The sequence below is a fragment of the Notothenia rossii genome (assembly GCF_949606895.1).
Source record: "Notothenia rossii genome assembly, chromosome: 4".
Taxonomy (NCBI): Eukaryota; Metazoa; Chordata; class Actinopteri; order Perciformes; family Nototheniidae; genus Notothenia; species Notothenia rossii.
In genome coordinates this window covers 86,558,638-86,581,103 of record NC_136902.1, presented here as the reverse complement: position 1 = coordinate 86,581,103, position 22,466 = coordinate 86,558,638, and the positions used below count along the sequence as shown (strand labels likewise).

Genomic DNA, 22,466 nt, shown 5'->3' with positions numbered 1-22,466 from the left:
CCCGAAATTAACTGCCGCACTGTGGGACAAGATAGTTATCTTCCCATGTCAACTACTTCCAGCTTTAAACTTTAAATCAAAACGCCTCGGTTTTTACATATTAACGGGAATTCTTAAAAACCTTTTCAAACTTTATTAATTTAACAATATAACTGCTTATTTTCTCAAAACAAACTAGGCTAACCGTTGTAGAAGGGACATGTTAGGCCTAGCTAGAATCCATAGAAATTGAGGTATGTGAAATGAAATGAGCAATTGAAAAAATCAAATGATTTTTCTACACATCTATATAAAAACGAAGAAATGGAAGGTAACTTTAGACTTTAGCAACTATTTATAAGATAAGGGCAAACTATTGATCGTTCAATAAAGCAAAGACGGAAACAGGAACAAGGAACTATTTTGTTTTACGTTCATACTCTTTGGCAGACGTTCATTGGACCAATCAGTGTAGAGAGGGGGCGTGGTCTGCGGCAAACGATCAGGCATCGAGCTGCGGTTCTGGAGGAGAGCAGCAGAGAGACACATCCATCCATCAAACCAAACACCATTTATCGGTAAGAGACGATTTTTTTTATTTTGTCATAACCTACAACTGGTTCCCATACTAAACCTGCACTGGTTTATTTGAATGAAATGATAGGACAACAAACCGTAAATGTTTATTTTTTGGAAGAAAAAAATTACCAATTTCTGAGCTTGTCCATAGAATATTGAAGGTGTATGTTGGTGTAGCAATGTGCTGTATTTTTTTTAAGGTGCATTATAATAGGGGTTATGACGCTATAATCAACATGTGTAGGTTTTTAACAAGGGGGAGGGTGGAGACGCAGATTGGAGCCAATCCTATTTCCATACGCGTTTTGACTAAAGATGTTTCCCGTGTCCACCATCCAATGCTGTTTCACATTTTGTTTGTGGGTTATAATGGTAACTCTGGTTTTTGTATAGTCTCTTCCATTAGAAACACGCTCAGTGCAGTGTGGTTCTTGTCCTTGAAATACAGGCAAAGGCGCAGTGAGTGAGTGAGTGTGTGTGAAGGCAGATTGTAGTAGCCGGATCCCACCGTATCCCCACCCCATACACAAACAAACAAACAACACACACACACACACACACACACACACACACACACACACACACACACACACACACACACACACACACACACACACACACACACACACCACTTGTTATTCCTGCATACAGGTTTGTGTAGATGTTTTTTGCTTACAATTCACGGTAGGTGGAAGCTAGTTCAGAAATAAAAAAGAGATCAACACAACACATCTCTTGTAATTAAAACTTAAATATGATATGTGAAAAATGGTATTGCACCTCATGTTATCTCATGAGACACCATGTGAGCAAAAACATGGTCAATAGGAGCAATTCAGTGCTCATTCTTATGTCTCACCCTCTCAATCCACCTATGATCTCTTTATATCTGCAACTAAGATAATGACCTCCTAAATCCTCATGTATGCACAGAGTTCCATCAGATCCATATTCAGAAAAAACATCCTTTCCAGTCATCATCTCAATGTATTAATCCCATGTGCATCCGAATCGCTGGTTAATCTCAGCTCATAATATATATCCTGCTGTATCCTCCATATGCCCTCCTGTGTTGGTGTTGATCAGTGCGTGCGTGTGTGCCGCCTGTTCTCACAGAGCGCTGCATTAATTGCATTTCAATAATTAAATTTCCTTCAAATCAGCCTTGCACAACAGGAGGTGTGTGTGTGTGTGTGTGTGTGTGTGTGTGTGTGTGTGTGTGTGTGTGTGTGTGTGTGTGTGTGTGTGTGTGTGTGTGTGTGTGTGTGTGTGTGTGTGTGTGTGTGTGTGTGTGTGTGTGTGTGTGTGTGTGTGTGTGTGTGTGTGTGTGTGTGTGTGTGTGTGTGTGTGTGTGTGTGTGTGTGTGTGTGTGTGTGTGTGTTGATTTCTGTTCAGAGAAAATTATAATTAAGTTAACTCGGACATTTTCCTTTTTGCATCTTTTAAGAAATGATATTGTTACAGGCATATAATACATGCAAAAAGAGATACAATTAAAACTAAAGTATATCAAATAACTAACAAATCAGAAAAGGGGAAAAGAGAGAAAAAAGAATAAAAGGGCCTATTATAGTTATTATCTTGAAACCAAGTCCTTGTCATTTGTTAATTATTGCTACTCTTATAGCTAGTAAGAATTCACGCATTTCCTTATAGGCTTGAGTCAAACCTGCTATATGCTGCAGTGTGAAGTGAAAAAAAATCTAATTGAATCTTTCTTTGTCCTGAAATAAATGTAAGCCCACGGTTACTGAATTTGAATTTACTGGAAATGCAGTAAGAACAAAAGGGAGGCAGTGATCAGCAAGAAAAGTGCATATTCGTCTCTCTTTAATGGATTTGAAACACGTGAAAAACATACTGAAAAAGAGCCGGACAATCCAACATTACTGTCACTTTCATCAGTTTGATTTATGCATTTGTTCCACTTTTCCCTTCACTTTCTAAGCACACTGAGGCACACCACACACACACACTCACACACACACACACACACACACACACACACACACACACACACACACACACACACACACACACACACACACACACACACACACACACACACACACACACACTCGGGCACAGGTTTGTCCCTGTACATGCTGCAGCATTTACACAAGGGATTATTTTATACCTGGCCGGATAGAGGATGAAAGGGGAGAGATTCAGAGAGAAACAGGTCAGGAGTTATATCAGGAAGTTACATAGAGTATAAAGAAAAATAGGAAATTAATTGTTTATTTGAATAAATGCATTAAACTGTGAATTGTTCATATCTAAAAAAACTGACATTTAAACATTCAAAATAAAAATTGTTAGTATTTTATTTATTTTTTCCAATGCTGCGTATTTGTTTTTCTATTTTCCCTTTTCCTTATTTCTTTCTTCTACTTTTTAAAACTTTTTTTTAAAATCTCCATACTTGTTAAAGAAACGTTTAAGATCAATCAATCTCAGATAATCTTTTGATAATTCAGAATTATAATAAAACAGTATTTTATTTATTTTTTGTGCAAAATTATTTTAGTATTAGAGAACACACACACACACACACACACACACACACACACACACACACACACACACACACACACACACACACACACACACACACACACACACACACACACACACACACACACACACACACCCTGGAATCGATCCTCTGAATGAGTGGTGTCCCTGAGCAGGGCTTAGTGCAGTTGAGCGACAGAGACAGCTCTCTTTGCGGAGGTCGGTAAAATGGTCGGAGTGATTCAGTCATAATCATTCTTTCCCCTCGCTCAAACTTTATGGCTAATCAGTTTGAATTATTCTCCTCACTGTCTCACTTGTCAACTCCATTGTCTCTCTTCCTCTCTTTCCTGGTTTCACAGTTGTTCACCGACTCCACGCCCTGAAACTCGTAAAAATAATCGGTGTGTGAGCGATCCTAACACACCTCATTATCACCCTCACACTCTCACTTCACCTGACTTTCACCTGGCATTCAGTATCGTCTCCTTCTCTTACCTGTTACACCTCATCCCCTCCTCCCCACACCCAAAGAGAGAAATATTCTAAATATATAATATATACCCCCTCTGAAATGTGGTGGTGTTGAAGTAGCATAACATAAAAATACGCTAGTTAACTACTGCAATTATTTGAGTAAATGCACATCATTTTTACCATTGCCTCAACACCCACACTCTCACACACACACACACACACACACACACACACACACACACACACACACACACACACACACACACACACACACACACACACACACACACTTCCCCACAGGACTAGTTGGTGTTGACCTTTCCTGTGCTCCGTTGTCTCCCCAGTCTTTAGTCCATTTGAAAAAGCCTGAAGTCTTTTCACTTTTACCACTGACCCCAAATGGAGGCCGATCCAATTACAGCTCAAACCTCCTCTGTGAGCTCCCTCAGCGCCGCAGCCGTTACTGAATATGCGTGTGTGCGCGTGCGTGTGTGTGTTTTTCCGATATCGAAAAAGAGAAGTTTTGAGTGTCTTAGCAGAGTGTTGGGAGCAGTCAGACATCTTTCATGCTACGCAGGGGCCGATTAAATATCATCAATGGTGGGAAAAGTCTTCTTAAATAGGACCTGTTATGCTCATTCTCAGGTTCATAGTGGTAAAGTTCTTTATTTGTCTCATACCGCCTATGCTGCAGCAAAAATGTCTGAACAAACTACTAAACATCATCACCTTGAACAGAAGCCGCCTTTAGCTTAGCGGTGGTGACATGTGACCATGATTTAGTTCCTTTAGCCTAGGGCTGCTCAATTAATCGTATTTTAATCGCAATTACGATTATGGCTTGCAACGATGACGAAAACAACGTCATCGAAATAAAACGATTATTTTTTATTTGTTTTTAATTATTATTATTACTTTTTTTTTCCTTTTTTTTAATTAATTAATTTTGTGTTGGTTTTTCAGTTGGATTATACTTAATCAATCAACTGTTAAAAACATACTGTTAAAAAAAAAACTTCAATAAATTGATGTTTTCAAAGTAAATGGATAATCGTTTTTAATAATCGTGATATCAATTATTGACCCAAATAATCGAGATTATGATTTTTGCCATAATCAAGCAGCCCTACTTTAGCCTGATGTTAGCTTTTTAAAACTTGTATGTATCTGAAACGTTTTCGTCAAAGATGCCCGTGCGATGCTTACTTTGGGTCAGCCTACAGAATTACTCCTCCCATCACCACTCTATTTATCCTTTCACTTCCTGTCCCTGTCTATCCGTCTGGTCTTTTTGGAAAAGTCCCACCCACATATCATCCCTGCTTTGTTGTGTTTTTGCTCCTCTCTCTCAGTCTATTAAGCCTCTTTATCGCCTTCTCCCTCCCTGCGGGTGTCTCTGTTAGCAGGGATTAATAAAGGGTTGTTAACCTCTGTGTGTCCTCTGTGGAGTGTACACAGAGCATCCTGGGACTTCAGGCTGCCTCTGTGTCGTTCTCTAGCCGCCAAATGAGATGGGCTGTGGGTAATTCTGTCTGCCACTGTAAACAATATAAACTGTAAGGGTAAAATGAGGTTGTTAAGCAAGTTGTTTCTGTCAGTGTAAACGGTGCTAATGAGCTCCTGCTACGCCCACAGCGCCAGAAACCCCATGTTTTGTGCAATTTTATTTGGCAGTGGTTGACTGATTAATGCCCTTTTTTCAGATTCTCCTATTGGCCGATATCTGTCTGCACTCACAAGATTAATTAATTATTAATATTGTATTTGTTCAAGTAAAATGTAGGCTGCGCATATCGAGGTTTTCTGTAACTGTCTGTTCACATATTATTTTCCATTAACCAGTCTTTAAACACTGCCAGAGCCCATACTGTGTTCCTGTTAGTCTTTACTTCCTGTCTGTCTTCTTCTGCTGATTTCTCTGACTTCCAGAGTATCTAACTTTTCTTTACTGGGGACAGTTTAGCTAACATGAGTCCTACGTTTCTTGCTCTCCAGAAATACAAATATAAATATTCAAAAAGTATTCCATGCTGTCTTCTGATGGATGAAAACAAATTATTGTTGTCCACAGCTGACGTTAAATTGACTGGACTTCTTTCTGCGGATTGATATGACCGCACATTGATCAGTGTCATCCTTAGCAGCGATCTGTTATTATTATTATTATTATTTACAATAACAAATTAACCTTGGTAAGCCCTACATAGAGTATCGTCTCTACAAATCTCAAAACTGCTCTGTTGAAACATGCAAAAGTCAACGTTTGAATAATACATTTAATCATGGCTGAATAACAGTCTTCGATTGTCGTGATCTCACTTTTTGTGTTTAATGTTTCCTGTTTTATTTTGAAATGAATTTTCTCTTGGGGTGTTGTCTGGTTTTCCTTCCTGTGTTTTTGTTTTCCCGCCTGTGTGATTGTCTGATTGTGTTCACCTGCTGCCCGCCCTCTCCAGCTGTGGCCGTTTCTCAATGTCGAGGAGGCTTGCTTGGTAGCACATGTATGCCGGGCATTCAGCGCCACTCGATGACGTAGTATGCTTGAAATAGTGGCTCTGGAGCGGCCTTACTCGACATTGAGAAACGGCCTGCGTCTTGTCTTTGTCATTTGTCTTGTGTACTTGTAGATCGTCCTGTCTCCACTCGTGTTCTTTGTCTGTCCGTGGTCTATGTTCCTGCTCTTGTTCCTCCAGCTTGTTTCGTTTTTCTTTATTTGGTTTGTTTTTGTTTGGTCTTTATTTCATTAAAAGCTTAATTTTTGTTTATACTTGCCTCTTCTTCATTCTGCGTTTTTATACCCCGTGACAGTTATTGACACACAGCCAAATGAAGCTTCACCTTTCAAGGCAACGACACATATCAGTTTTAAAACGACTGTCACCTTGAGTCTGCAGGAAGAGGGATGGCCTAGTTCACTGTTGTTTTGATCTCCAGGCTTATCTGCTAAAGGGACCGTTCTTATTCTAAGATTTAATTAAAAAGTCATTCACTGAAGCGTATTCCCTGACACGCAGCATTTTCATATTTCATACAATGAAAAATAAATGAAATACCTGTGAATATGGGGGCAGCAATGGTTGCTTTGGGGGAGCTGTTGCATGCTGCTTTTGAAGTTAAATCTTAAAGCCTTTTGTTTTAAATGATGAACATGCACGGTGTACAATACTGTAACCTCTACAAAATGAAGTGGCAATCAACTTACCTTTTTTTAAATGAGTGTTTTCTTTTTTATCTTTTTTAATAATATTTATAATTTCCTTTAAAAAAAGATGAATAGTCATCCTAAACTTATGATGTGTTTTCTTGATTTGAGGACAAAATGAATCCTGTAGTGTATTGTTTCTTCCATTAGAAATAGTAACATAGATAGACGTATCACATTGTTTGTTACCTTGACCATGAAGATGAGTGTGTTGTGAATACAGTCTATGTTTGAACAATCAATCAAAGCAATATCGACTAGTGCATTATCCAAATCGCAGTACCGAAATATTTTTTAATGAGCAAAATATGTGAAAATATCCGAATGAAAATGTAGAAGTTGATCTGCAAACTCTATTTGAGGGATCCTTTGTGTTTGGGATCATGTGTGTTTGGGGATTTTAGCCTTTGCAGACCATTTACATGCACACAAACAAACCTATACAGGAAAGGGAAACCCCCCCAAAAAAAGAACAACAGGGCCTCTTTAAAGGCTCAACCCACTGGTGGTCTTCACTGCAGACTCTCTGTGTGAATCCTCTGCTCCAACAAAGGAGTTCCTTTATCAGCGGGCGATCAATAGGAGAGGGACCGTGGTTTTTCAAACTGGGGAAAGTGTGACACGTGTAGGTTTATATTCATTTTTAGTGGGAATGTTCATGAACCTATACACTTCTATCAAGCCCAGAACAACATGTAGGAAGTGTCTTCTCCAAGGACGATTCGTGCATAATAATCAAATTGTCTTCATCTCAGCCGTTCAAAGCCCCTTTTATAAGTTATACATCCTCACGGTGAAATCGTGCGGGATTACTCTGACATTTATAACCGAGTGTCCATCTTAGAAATTCAAAGTTTTTCGGGCAAGAGATAATCGCTTCTCTGCAGTTTATTCCCAGAGGGACGGAGACGTTAGCATTCTTCACAGAATTCGTCAAAGTGCAGATGAGTTTGGAAGTGTACTTAGAGCCTGTGATATGAACCAAGGTGCTGTGATTTGAGCAGGAGCAGGAAGTGGGTTAAAGAAGGAGGATAGTGCTCCGGGACTGGAGCTTGCCTTGTTTCTGCCAAACTACAGAGTGAACTCTGGGAGTGTGTGTGTGTTGTTGGCGATGTCAGCGAGAGCATTGAGTGACAGAACTGGAGCTAGTTTAAAGAGTTCTTGCCGAGAGAGGGGTTGGACAGAAAATGCTGTGTCGTCAGTGCAAAGAGGAAAGAGACTTTATCTGCCTCTGTGGAAGGAGGAAGATATCTTTAAAGAGGAAGAAATAGGTCTGTCAGCTTGGCAAAACGAAAAATGTCCATCACTTGCAGATGCTCTGGTTGCCTCGGTGTGTGTGTGTGTGTGTGTGTGTGTGTGTGTGTGTGTGTGTGTGTGTGTGTGTGTGTGTGTGTGTGTGTGTGTGTGTGTGTGTGTGTGTGTGTGTGTGTGTGTGTGTGTGTGTGTGTGTGTGTGTGTGTGTGTGTGTGTGTGTGTGTGTGTGTGTGTGTGTGTGTGTGTGTGTGTGTGTGTGTGTGTGTGTGTGTGTGTGTGTGTGTGTGTGTGTGTGTGTGTGTGTGTGTGTGTGTGTGGCACGCACGAGGATGTCACAATATACTTGTTTATACAGTTTTACTTGTACACAGGTGTTTTTACTAGGGATGTAACAATACCAAAAACTCACGGTACGATAATATCGCGATATTGAAAAATAATTTTTTATTTTATAATTTTTTTTATCGATTATCCCAATGGGACCATCTGGTTAAATAAAGGTTTTGGGTTTTTTTTGTTTTTTTTTAATTGCGGTAGATTTTGTCAGTCTCACGACGGTATTGAGACATTTATTTACTGCGATATTCGATATATCGTTACATCCCTAGTTTTTATCCTTCTTATCTCTACCCTGACCTTGTTTCCTTAAATCTAAATTGATATTAATCCTTGTTTTATTGTTTTGTAAAATTTCTCTCCTCATGGTCCCGTTATATATTTAATTTTGCAACAGTATTTAAAGACAACATAATTATGTTAATTTTCAGGTTTATATTAGTATGTAGTGTCTCTACTGTGACATGTCTCCATGCTTTAATTTTCAAAAAGGTCTTTATTTTTCTCATACTGCCCGTGCTGCAGCACCTCTTTTCACCCTACACTTCAGGAGAGGGAAAACCCCCCAAAACATATTAGGGCCTCTTTAATTCGTCATCCTGTGTTTATAAGCACCATCTACACCAAAGCTAATTCCTGGTGTGTGTGATGTTACTTGGCAATAACCCTGATTCTGATTTGAGGCGCATCAATTGTCGTGAAAGCCTTGATGCATTCACTTTGCACTTTAAATAGACGTTAACAGAAAAATCAAATGACACCTGAAGGCACATTCTTGTGTACTGCTGTTAATAAAGTGTTAGTCACGTTTGTTCACCATGTTCTCACATGTTGTGCGTCACTGAAGGCAAAGAGACCCAGAGAGAGTAAGAAGAAGGGCGGCTGGCACAGATGTAAATGGAGGTAATGTTCCTGACCTTCTGAGCTGTGGGAGCTGAACTTTTGTGAGACAGACAGCGCTGCTTTCTGTACGGGAAGGAGCCAGCCATGCAGCAACGCCAGGCAAAGTGGTGTGTGGAGCATCGTTGTGTGTGAACCTGTGTGAGAGTGGATAATAACATCAAGGGTGGCTGGCTATTACATGTAACAGTGACACCATTCTGACCTTTTGAGTTGTGGCACGTTGTCAGATTGGCCATTGATGAATAGCAGCCCAACTTTGACCGAGGGGAAACCCAACGTCCAGCTGTAAAATGTTCTCTCGTGACTTAAAAAAAGAGAACCGTCTCCTGGTTCGAGTTGCAAATCCTGACGACTTGATTCATTCCGTGCAATTAAACTCACTGGCCTTTAAAAAGCAAACCCCTCTAATCTCTCGGTGTAATCCTAATTCTCAGACAGAATAGATCGGCAGTTGACATTTCCACAATTTAAATGTGACGTCACGCAAGTTCACCGTTAATCCTTTCTGCCATTTAAACCCAACACCTTGAGACGGCATGCTTCAGAGGCCGGGGGAGTTTATCAAACATGGACATCCTCAGAAACAGTGAGTTTGTGGGAGACTATTTTCAGCAACAGATTGCTCTAGTGCTGTGTTTCTCAAACTTTTTCATACCAAGGACCACTTAACCAATAAAAAAACACTCGCGGACCACCTAACTCCACAAATATCAAAAACACATCGTTTTTCTAGAACAGATTAGAAATCGCCTGAACATTGTACAAACAAGTGGCAACATGTGTGATGAAGGTGTTGCACTTGGCTATATCATGCAACTGAAAGTGAAACGTAAACTCGCTCTATTGCGGAGATATTCCCGCGAGAGTGTAGAAAACTTAAATGTATTTATTTATTTCAAATGTGAAATGTTACCAATATACTCACGGACCACTAGGGTGCGCTCACGGACCGCCAGTGGTCCGCGGACCACACTTTGAGAAGCATTGCTCTAGTGGGAGGGAGGCTGTGGCTTAGTGGGTTAGTACGCTGATCTTCGAATCAGAGGATAGCAAGTTTGAGTCCCACTGCAGTCAGCATGTCGTTGTGTCCCTGAGACACTTCACCCAAAATTGCTCCTGTGGGGATTGCCCACAGTATTGAGTATGTAAGTCGCTTTGGATAAATGCGTTTAACAAGTAACATGTCATGTAATCTAGTGACGATTTGAAACAGGTGGGAGGTGTGGGATGGAGTCAAAAGAATGCACGTCGACATGGCAACATTACACCCAACAGTGTGGCTCTGATACATTCATAGTTTTTGCACGACAACGGCCACAGAGGAATACGCTTTGGCTCCATCAGACACAGAACAGCAGGATCAATTCATCCTTGGTTTTGGTCTTTCATAGAATACAATTACAATAAGAAGAAATATCACTGGACTAATCCTGTAGGGCGTGACATTTACGCGTCCCCGAGGCTGTAGCGCTTTTATTTTGAAAGGGAACATTGCTCTTTGTGCCAATCCCAGGGCACAGCAGAGGAAAAGGACAACAGGATGGGGCTCTGCTTCTGTATCTGCCGCCTATTGTTGTTGACTCTCAGGTACATTGTGACCTGGCACACACACACACACACACACACACACACACACACACACACACACACACACACACACACACACACACACACAGCAGCCGCCAGCAGATTCCAGCCCATAATACACACTGCATAATGCCAACAGCCCAGCACAGGGACAAACAACAAAAGAAATGTGTTATTCCAGACCGTATTGCGGATATGTTTCTCTCCCTTTCAATATTTCTCTGTTATACGATACATGTTTGTTTGGGCATCTTAGAGAGACTCTATATGTCTTGTTGGGGTATTCCCTTTCCTTTAGTGTGTTATATAGGTTTTTGTGATTTAAATGGTCTGCAGAGGCTACAAACCCAAAGCTCTGTAACAAAGTGACATCACTATGTAACACTCACACTTCTATTGGCCAGCGCTCACAACACATTAGTACGCTAAGGGGTTGACCAATCACAGCAGAGCCAGCCAGCTAACCAATCAGAGCAGACTGGGCTCTGGTTTCAGACAGAGGGTGAAACATAGCTTTTTGCACATTAAAGCCTGGAGACACAGTAGAGGCACAACATACTAATATATGACCCTGAAAATAAGCATCGTATGCCCTCTTTAAATTGGCAGAATGTCAGATGAAAGATGTTTCCTGCCTCCACAACCCGACCCTCTCTACTTTCAAAATCCTCTTGACCTTCATCTCTTTTTCTCCCATACGCAGTAATCTTCTATACCTTTATCTTTCTCAACCCCTCCCTCCTGTTTTGCAATCCTCCCCCTTTTCTCTCCATTCCTTCCTCCCCACCTTTCTTCTTTTTTCTGCCTCCTTCACACCTCATATTTTTTACACATCACATTAAATCCCTCATCTCTTCCTCTCTCCCCCTCCAGCTGTCTGTAGTCCGTGCTGCGATGTTGATCCTGGACGTGTTCTCCCCGCTCCTCCTCCTCCTCCTCTTCCTGTTGCCGCGCTACAGTTGCCGGGCGGCGGACATTCCGGAGGACACGACAGCAGAGTTCTCGGTCAGACTGTACCACCGGCTGCAGGCGGCCGGGGACCAAGACAACATCGTCTTCTCCCCGCTCAGCGTGGCTCTGGCCCTGGGCATGGTGGAGCTGGGGGCCCGGGGGGCCTCGCTGGAGGAGATCCGCCAGGCGGTGGGCTTCAGTCATCTGCTGCCAGGTGAGAGACTAACACAAGTTCACCAGCATTAGTGTTACAGGTGGGTTAAGGAAGGGCAGTTTAATAAATGATTGAATTACATTTCATTCAGCTGCATGGGTGGTCCCGGGTGCTTTCCAGTGCCCCTGTAACACTAAGCTTGGAACCCCCTGTTGCCCCCCCCTGCAAAATAAGAGTCAATAATAATATCGTTTATGATTTTATTTAAAGACTGCTTTAACCGGAGCCACAGCCGCAAACACACCAGCATTAGGGCTATCGGTGGGGGAAGGAAGAGGAGTTGAATACGATTTCATAACATCACATGTCATTTAGCTGCATGACCAGTTCCCAAGGGGGGGGTGCAGTGCAGTGCAGCTGGGACCAGTGCCCCTATTACACTGGGCTTGGACCCACCTGTGGTCCCCCTCCAAAGGAAGAGTCTATGATGATTCAGTTTTTATTCAAATACTTTGTGTTTTGTTTTTAATGATGTCATACCATGTTAACTGAGTTAGAGACACAAATTACAATCAAATTGTTTCGTTGTCTACATCGTTATACTAACCTAAAAATGATAAACACTGCCTCTTGTTTGTGTGCAGCATTTGATGTGCACCCAAGAAAATATGGTGAAGAACAGGCACTGAGTGCATTTAACCATGAAGAAGCTAAATGTACAAAATGTGTGTTAGTTCTACTGGGGTGGGGTTTTTGTTCCAATTGCTGTAGCATTGTTTAACTAAAAAGCACATCTTTGTCGGATCACTGTCCTCTGGACACACAGCTACATTATGGACGTGTCTCTCTGTCCTTTAGGCGTGGAGTTCTCTTTGCTGCAGAACCTGACGGCGGCGCTGTCTGAAGACAACGCCCACTACGTAATCCGGTTCGCCAACAGCCTCCTCCTGCAGGAAGGCATCACCTTCAACCCCGAGTTCCTGCATCTGATGAAGAAGTACTTCCAGGCTGACGTGGAGACCGTGGACTTCAGCGAATCAGCTGCCGTGGCCGATCAAATCAACACCTGGGTGGAGAATCACACCGAGAGTGAGTTAGAGAGACGCTCACAATCTCATCTGATTGTTTGATCGCATCATCTTCTACCAAAACAATTGTAATGAATACATGGCAGTTTAAAAAGTCATTCATGTTAGCTCCTATTTTACCAGCTGCAAAATTAAAATGATACCATGATCACATTAATTACATCAAATCAAACTTTTAGGGCACTTTTCATACACAACGGTAACACAAAGTGCTTCACAAAGCAAAAACAATACTAACACACAGTAACATACAGCTTTGTGATTAATGAGGAAACTTGATAACAGCAGAGGACCGAACAAACAACATTTTAATAATAAATAAAAAACGAAATAAGAATAAAATAATAAAGTAAGAATGGAATAAGAATAATTGCAATTGAATTGAAAGCCAGTTTAACAGGATCAATGGATCAATAATTATAACCCAGTGATCAAATATACATTGGTTCAGAATTGGCCATTCTGCATAATGAGTATTTTTTGTTTTGGTACTTCAAGTATATTTGATTTTACCGAGGAAGATTTAGAATTTAAGGACTTTTACTTGTAACAGAGGTTTTCTCAGGTGCTCTCAGGACTATGTAAACTAATCTAGATCCTGTACAACCCCCCCCCCCCCTCTCCAGGTAAGATCCATGATCTTTTCTCAGCCGATGACTTCAGCAGCGTGACCCGCCTGACGCTGGTGAACGCCGTCTACTTCAGGGGCTCCTGGAAAAACCAGTTCAGGCCAGAAAACACCAGGACCTTCTCCTTCAGCCGAGACGACGGCTCCGAGGTCCAGACGCTCATGATGTACCAGCAGGGAGACTTCTACTACGGTAGGGAGGAGGTGTGTGTGTGTGTGTGTGTGTGTGTGTGTGTGTGTGTGTGTGTGTGTGTGTGTGTGTGTGTGTGTGTGTGTGTGTGTGTGTGTGTGTGTGTGTGTGTGTGTGTGTGTGTGTGTGTGTGTGTGTGTGTGTGTGTGTGTGTGTGTGTGTGTGTGTGTGTGTGTGTGTGTGTGTGTGTGTGTGTGTGTGTGTGTGTGTGTGTGTGTGTGTGTGTGTGTGTGTGTGTGTGAAGCCCTTACATTTGGGCTGGTATTTCCCGGGGATATTTAAAATGGGAATCTTAGATCTGAAATATTCATATTTGGAGTGTTATTCCCACGAGGCTCGTCTTTTCTGCTCAGTGAGCTTTAATGCGTATGCTAGTCTTCACTAGCATACACTCTGGTATATCTAATGGATCCAGATGTACTATTTTAAAGCCTACTTTGTTAATGTCATACAATATTAGCGATACTGTGACAGTTTGAGTTAGAGGGGCCCTGTATGCTCATTTTCAGATTCATATTAGTATTTAGTTCCTCTACTGTGACACGCCTCCACGCTTTAATGTTCAAAAAGCTCTTTATTTTTGTCAAACTGCCTGTGCTGCAGCACCTCTCTTCACCCTCTGTCTGAAACTGTTTATAGATGTCCCGCCCGTTAGCCTATCACGTACAATGTATTAGAGCGCTAGCCAATAGAAGTGTGAGGGTTACTTAGTGATGTCACTATGTTCCGGAAGTAAACAAAGGAGTCTAATGGAGGTGTTTTGGGCGCTAGTGTTTACTTCCTGTCTGTCTTCTGCTGATACACAAAGTATTCCACTGTGTTTTCTGATGGAGAAAACTGTATATATATATATTGTGTGTGTGTGTGTGTGTGTGTGTGTGTGTGTGTGTGTGTGTGTGTGTGTGTGTGTGTGTGTGTGTGTGTGTGTGTGTGTGTGTGTGTGTGTGTGTGTGTGTGTGTGTGTGTGTGTGTGTGTGTGTGTGTGTGTGTGTGTGTGTGTGTGTGTGTGTGTGTGTGTGTGTGTGTGTGTGTGTGTGTGTGTGTGTGTGTGTGTGTGTAAAACAGGAGAACAGGGACAGGTCCTCGGGAGAAATCTGCTTTTGAATTCTGAAGCACAATCATGTAAACTGTTTTTAGAAACCCCACCCCGCTGTCTGCTGCAACATCGCCTCACTGTGCATACATACAAAAACAAGACGCCACATGTAAGTTAATGAAGGATGAAACGCTTTTTGTTTCCCTTTTTAAGAAGCTTCAAAAGAAAAATAATGTGCCAAGATTGAGATAAAGACTGGGGATGTTAAACGCTCTGTAATCTCCATCACACACAAATGCAAATACCTCAGTGAGGGGGATAATGTTTTCTTTGAATTTTAATTCTAGGTGGACGTTTTGAGGATAAAAGGATTATCTCAAGAAGATATGTGTTTCATTTAATTTAACTAAATGCTTATTGGCTTTTCTTGATTATAATCTATATCTGTGGCTTTCTCATCCTCTCTAGTGTGTCTCTAAGAAGATCTGGGTCTATCTTCGTGTGATGAATTTTGCTCTAAATGTGTGTAAATACATGCAGAATGTTTTTTTGGAGCCCAAATTGGATTTATTTGCTGCTTGCAGTTTTGCAGTGAGAAAGAGATTGTAGAAACAGCCTTTCGTGCTCAAATACAGTGTGTAGAAAATGTTAGTGGTTTTTAAAAAAAACTGTGGTTTGTAATTAGTGCATCAGGGAAATGACCACACACACTTGATCAATGCTGTTGATCGATGTGGTTTAACGTGCTTACTGCCTCCTCAGCCAAGTCAACAGTCACATTACAGGAGGGTGTGTGTGTTTGTGTGTGTGTGTGTGTGTGTGTGTGTGTGTGTGTGTGTGTGTGTGTGTGTGTGTGTGTGTGTGTGTGTGTGTGTGTGTGTGTGTGTGTGTGTGTGTGTGTGTGTGTGTGTGTGTGTGTGTGTGTGTGTGTGTGTGTGTGTGTGTGTGTGTGTGTGTGTGTGTGTGTGTGTGTGTGTGTGTGTGTGTGTGTGTGTGTGTGTGTGTGTGTGTGTGTGTGTGTGTGTGTGTACTTATACCTGCATTGTGTTTGTCTCCTCGCCACCAGGTGAGTTCAGCGACGGCTCGCAGGAGGCTGGCGGTGTGTACCAGGTGCTGGAGATGCCGTACGAGGGCGAGGACATGTCCATGTTGATCGTTCTGCCGCGGCAGGAAGTGCCTCTGGCCTCGCTGGAGCCCATCTTCAAAGCAGCGCTGCTGGAGGAGTGGGCCAACAACGTCAAGCGGCAGAAGGTGGAGGTCTACATGCCCAGGTGAGAGAGGAATACCTGCTATACAACATCTTCTGTTTTGTGTACCTAATTCCCCTCGACATGCCTTGGTTACTTGTGCGTCCATTAGTGGTTTGCTACATTTTCAAATAGAAGGATTCTTTATAGTTCCTGAGGGGGACATTTTTAAAATCCTTTGCTTTAAATCGATAAAACATAACAATAACAACATTTGACTTTGCCAACCCAGCACACTGACGTCTTGGTTTTGTGTTTTTCTTTGTGACAAAATGATAAGTTATCATCTACTCATGGTACCTTTCTCCAGGAGCTCTCATTATTCAGTCAACATTTCTTGGTGTAAGCTATTTAGCAACATACTTTTCAGAAATAATCCTTTTAGGCACTTGTAAACATGTCACAGTCGAGACACTAAGTACAAATATGAACCTGGAAATGAGCATAAAAGGGTCCCTTTAATAAAAAAGTGACACAAACTCTACTAAAGCAAATACCTATCATGTTATTTTATGAGGATTGTTTGTGTGCAATGACTCTAACCCTAACCAAGAATAGTGAAATTCTGAACACTGTGTCAGTGCCCCTCTCATAAAATATCTGGTCCCAGCACGATAGCCCCCCCATGTAAAGTTGGCCTGCCTTTGCATCCACCTCATACTTCCGACCATCATCACGTGGCATCTGCTGTTTTTCTTAAATTCTCATGGCTTTCCCCCAGGTTCAAAGTGGAGCAGAAGATCGACCTGAGGAGCACGCTGCAGGATCTGGGAATAAAAAACATCTTCACTAACGATGCTGATCTCTCCGCCATGACAGGTAACACTCCGCTCTGCGTGAGGCAAAATGTGCGACTTAGCATTAAGTTATTTTATAAACCTCACAGATATAGAAACAGAGCAGGGTTCAGTGTGAGAAGGTGATTTCATATTTCTGCTCCTTGGCTGCAGTGAAGTTAACTCCGGTACTTTTCTCAGGTAACCACGGTAACCGGCAGCGAGTGGGCAGGTCAGAGCTGTCACATCATCATCGGACAAAAATAGATCCGGAGAGAGGGATATGCACAGAGGCAAAGAGAAAGAAGACATACATATAAGTCAAACATACAATAAAATATTGTTAGCTGAAGATAAGACCCATGTCCAAGAATCATACCATAAATATAAAATAAAATATATATATATTTATATAAAATTCAGTTAAAGGGGACCTATCATGCAAAATGCACTTTTTTATGTCTTTTATACATAAAGATGTGTCCCTGGTGTGTCGGGGAACTCACGCAACGTCAGAAAATAAAACCCTCTCTTTTCCTCCGTACCCAAATCTCTAAAAACGGGGCTACGACGGAGCTGATCCAGATTTGCGTTTGATATGACGTAATATCTGAAATGTGGACCCACGGCCCTATCAGAAAGTTGCTATCAGAAACAATGCCCGACTGTTTTGGACGTAATATGGTCTGTGTTTACATTAGCATTGCTAACACTCAGAGCTAACCTGTACAGGAGAGCATGTGTGTGAAGAAGCAGGAAGTAAAAAGGAACTCACCTTGTGGTATAACCGGCAAGAGAGAGAGCCTTTGAGCTCCATACTGTTTCAGAAATAATATGGCGTTTTCATCACCGCAGTCTTTAGTTTAGACAGTAGCTGCCGGGTCTCGCATGAGCTCAGCCCCCTCCTTTTCTTTATCAATTTGTTTTGCTTTATACCCAAATCAGCACTTTTGAAACAGGAAGTGAAATAGAGGGATATGAGGCATGGCTAGAATGGGTGATCTGTTTGGTAGTTTGAGCAAAACACTTCATAGACATGTTTTTTATATATCTGAGACCTATGCTATTGCCAAAAAATAGCATGATAGGTGACCTTTAAATTAAGAATGTGCAATCAAATATTAAATAATGATATTTATATAAACATAGGTAGTTAAAGTGAAATGTCCAATATAAGATAAAAAATAATAAAAATATGTATAAAACGTGAATGTGAAATAAAAGATATTTAAAAAGCATATTAATATAAACATAGGGTGTTAAAGTCAATTCAAAATAGAATGAAAAATATTGTATTCAAAAATAATAATGTGAAGTAAAATTGTAAAAATAAATATATGTTTAGAAAATAAAATAAACATAATATTTAGATAAGGTGCTGTAATGCTTACATTCTCAGAGCCTTTTGGCTTCGTGCTGAACAGCGTGTTCCTCCTGGTCAGGTGGAGCTGAAATGATGTTGTGAAATCTCCGTCTGCAGGCTGTACTGCACGTCGGAACATCCTGTCCCCGCTCAAAGCCTCCTCACCTCTGCATGTTCTCAGAGGACATGCTGCCTGCTTTAAATCAAATCCTAGAGATGTTCTGTCGCAGCGGACCAGATTTCCTTTTAAATGGAGCTGCAGAAAGTGATGCTCAGTGGACGAGTGTTATTTACTGTGTGTGTGTGTGTGTGTGTGTGTGTGTGTGTGTGTGTGTGTGTGTGTGTGTGTGTGTGTGTGTGTGTGTGTGTGTGTGTGTGTGTGTGTGTGTGTGTGTGTGTGTGTGTGTGTGTGTGTGTGTGTGTGTGTGTGTGTGTGTGTGTGTGTGTGTGTGTGTGTGTGTGTGTGTGTGTGTGTGTGTGTGTGTGTGTGTGTGTGTGTGTGTGTGTGTGTGTGTGTGTGTGTAACAGATGGTAAGGACCTGCACATTGGGAAGGCGGTGCAGAAGGCGTACCTGGAGGTGACGGAGGAGGGAGCAGAAGGAGCCGTTGGATCAGGTATGTTACCGCTCAGGACTTGTTGCACACACACATTTATATACATTTATCTAAAGATAATTATTCATATAAGTATATATTCAAACAGATTCAGATTCATTGGTATTTTATTTTATGCTGTTATTCATTTATTTTTATTAGAAGCTTTTTGCCCTTCCGCTTCAACTTACTTTGTTTTCTTGTATGTTGTGTGTTTATTTTATTTTGGATTTAATAAAAAATATTCCCTTTCCTACAAGAAAATGAATGAATAAATACATACCTTAATGAATTAAACCTTAAAATAATGAATAGATACATAAATAAATGAACAAATAAATATATTAATGAACAAATAAATGCATAAATAGATGAATAAATAATGATTGTGTTTTGTCCCCCTCTCCCTCCCTCTCTCTCAGGAATGATCGCCCTCACCCGGACTCTGGTGTTGTACCCGCAGGTCATGGCCGATCACCCGTTCTTCTTCGTCATTAGAAACCGGAGGACAGGTGTGTGTGTGTGTGTGTGTGTGTGTGTGTGTGTGTGTGTGTGTGTGTGTGTGTGTGTGTGTGTGTGTGTGTGTGTGTGTGTGTGTGTGTGTTTGTGTTTGTGTGTGTGTGTGTGTGTCTCTGCGTGCCTCTGCGTGTCTCTGTGTCTCTGTGTGTCTCTGTGTGTCTCTGTGTGTCTCTGCGTGTCTCTGTGTGTCTCTGTGTGTCTCTGTGTGTCTCTGTATGTCTCTGTGTGCCTCTGCGTGTCTCTGTGTGTCTCTGCGTGCCTCTGCGTGTCTCTGTATGTCTCTGTGTGTCTCTGTGTGTCTCTGTATGTCTCTGTATTTCTCTGTGTGCCTCTGCGTGTCTCTGCGTGTCTCTGCGTGTCTCTGTGTGTCTCTGTGTGTCTCTTTGTGTCTCTGTGTGTCTCTGTGTGTCTCTGTGTGTCTCTTTGTGTCTCTGTGTGTCTCTTTGTGTCTCTGTGTGTCTCTGTGTGTCTCTGTGTGTCTCTTTGTGTCTCTGTGTGTCTCTGTGTGTCTCTTTGTGTCTCTGTGTGTCTCACTGTGTCTCTGTGTGTCTCTGTGCATGTAAACGTGCGTCTGATTCAGTGAATGTGTGTTTTGACCTGACGTTCTATATGTCTTCCTCAGGGACCATCCTCTTCATGGGCAGGGTCATGACCCCCGAGGTCGTCGACCCCAACGACCAGGACTTTGACTCCATGTAAAACAGATCTCAGATCCTGACGTCATAAACGCTACCTATCCTCTATCGCCATCTTCAGCTGTGTTTTATACTCCTTTAAAAAATATATAACACGATATATTATATATTGAAATATGACATATAAACGTGACTGTGTTTTGATACTGGAAGCTTTAAAACTCTTGTATACAGACAAGCAGAAAAAATGAAGATGTACATATTCTCTGGTAACACAACGGTTTGTATATGACGAAAAGAAAACACACGTAATCCACGCACAACCCCTTTAAGTTCAGCAGCTTCAAACCCACCTGCGCCTACACACACACACACACACACACACACACACACACACACACACACACACACACACACGCACACACACCAGGCACAAACATATTTCTGCTTTAATTACATCCCTGTACATTCGACATTGTGTTCTATATTAACATATATACTCAGTATTTATTGCAGAATAGACATTTTTGTCCCTACAGGGAATGCGATGCCCCAGAATGCACCTCGGCCATCTTTGGAGGATAGCAGCAGCCATCAATATCTATCAGCGTTTTCCCATCGGAATTGAATAAATATTAATGCCCTTACAAAGAAAACCTCTGGGCAGAAACAGAGGAGCGTTATTTAGTTAGTGTTCACACATATTTAAATATTAAACATTTGGATGACCATGTCAAGTTTACAAACGAGTACACAGGACACACAGGACCTTCAAATCTACAGGTTAATTTTTATATAACAATAAAATAATCCAGACGGAAGTAAGACAGCTAATGTTATGCTAACTGAGTGCTAACTTAATGTCGGCATGTCATGCTTAATCAATCTCTCAGTAAATGTACGTGTCCTGCGATATTTCCTGTTAGAAATCCTATTCCCAGCGTAGTGGTTTGTGTTACTGTAGTTCAGCAGATGGCTGACAACCAACACAACTCAGCGTCTCTTGCTGAAGTTTGCTACTTCTCGCTCGTTTCCATGATAGTTTAAAAGAATAACATGTAATCCCGTCGTCTTTTTTTTGTTTTTGTTCATTGGTGTTACAGCCACTAATATTACAGTGGCCTACCGAACATATTTAAAACGTTTAAAGTCAAAAAGTTACAGCTACTCCACTCGCTGTACAGTCAAAGTCAATAGGTTGTTTATCGACAAGTATCCTCCAAAGATGGCCGACTTGCCGCTGACGACGTCACATTCCCTATACACTGAATCTTAGTAATACACTGACAGTATTCTAGTCATTTTTTACACGGTAGGGCACACTGCTGATTAACTTATATGCCTTATTTGAGTGGTTGATCAGGCCCCAGCTGGGCATCTCACAGGTGAGCAGGGGAGGCTGCGTAACTAAGGCGGGTTGCTATGGAGACGGACCGGAGCATGCAGGCAGGCGCACTGAAGAAGATCTGCTTGCACCATTTTCTGGATGTACATACAGGGAGAAACAGAAACACCAGCTGTAGTCTTTTACTCAATAAACATGAATTTGTTCCCATTTAAAACTTTAAAACTGTGTCCTTTTTTATGTAAGCTTGATACAGCAGCCATTTAAAGTGTGAAACATTTATTTATTTGAAAATGTTTTTAATTTGAAACATTTATTTATTGTTTATTTATCTTCTCTTTTTTTTGTCTTGATTCAAAAAAAGTATTCATAGACAATGTACAAATTAAACTGAATTAGAGAGGCAGGGTTAGGGTTAAAAAAAAAAGACTGACATAATAATACTTTTTTTTTCAAAGCCCTCCATTGACTGATCAAACTTTATGATAAAAACAATGATAATAATACAAATAATAATATATCAAAAATGAATCTCAAAAAGACAATATTAAACTGAATGCCAACAGCTAATAATACAACTTTTAGGTTCTTTAAAATGAAGAATTAGATGAGACTGAAAAACATGCAACGCTTCTGGGGTTTATATATCCTGTTATATATATATATATATATATATATATATATATATATATATATATATATATATATGGATCAACAGAGTCAATATGCCTGCCTGAATATAATTAAGCAATAGCTCACGACAGGCCGTGGTATATGCTCATTATATCACAGCTAAGGGGCGTGGTTCGGCCCGACGCGAAGCGAACTGCAAACTGCAATCAGTTTGCTTTTCAGCCCAACTGTATACTGTTTTTCTCAGGCGCGGAGGGATACTGACTTGTTGTGAAAAGTAACTTACAATTCTACCCGTGGTATACGCTCAGTATATCACGGCTAAGAACCAATCAGATTGCTTGATTTGACTTGTCCGTTTTATAATGGGTTTTATATAATGCCCCAAGGTTGGCTGTTATTGTTAAACTGCCAACCTGAGAGCAGAAGTTGGCTGCCTGCTTCCCAATGTCCTGCCAAGTCACCTTGGAGTG

General features: G+C 41.2%; 1 protein-coding gene across 2 annotated transcripts; it reads left to right on the top strand.

Moving 5' to 3' along the window:
- Nucleotides 1-403: 403 nt before the first annotated feature.
- Nucleotides 404-21,585, top strand: serpini1 (serpin peptidase inhibitor, clade I (neuroserpin), member 1). Of its 2 annotated transcripts, none has more exons than XM_079679275.1 (9): nt 404-557; nt 11,708-11,999; nt 12,798-13,028; nt 13,654-13,848; nt 15,948-16,152; nt 16,850-16,947; nt 18,796-18,882; nt 19,284-19,373; nt 20,003-21,585. In XM_079679275.1, exons 2-9 carry the CDS (start codon nt 11,729-11,731, stop codon nt 20,077-20,079), a joined length of 1,254 nt encoding a protein of 417 aa, XP_079535401.1. In that variant the 5' UTR covers nt 404-557; nt 11,708-11,728; the 3' UTR covers nt 20,080-21,585. The 2 variants fall into 2 exon arrangements, with proteins under 2 accessions (XP_079535401.1, XP_079535402.1); XM_079679276.1 differs by lacking the exon at nt 404-557 and adding an exon at nt 8,710-10,834.
- Nucleotides 21,586-22,466: the final 881 nt, after the last annotated feature.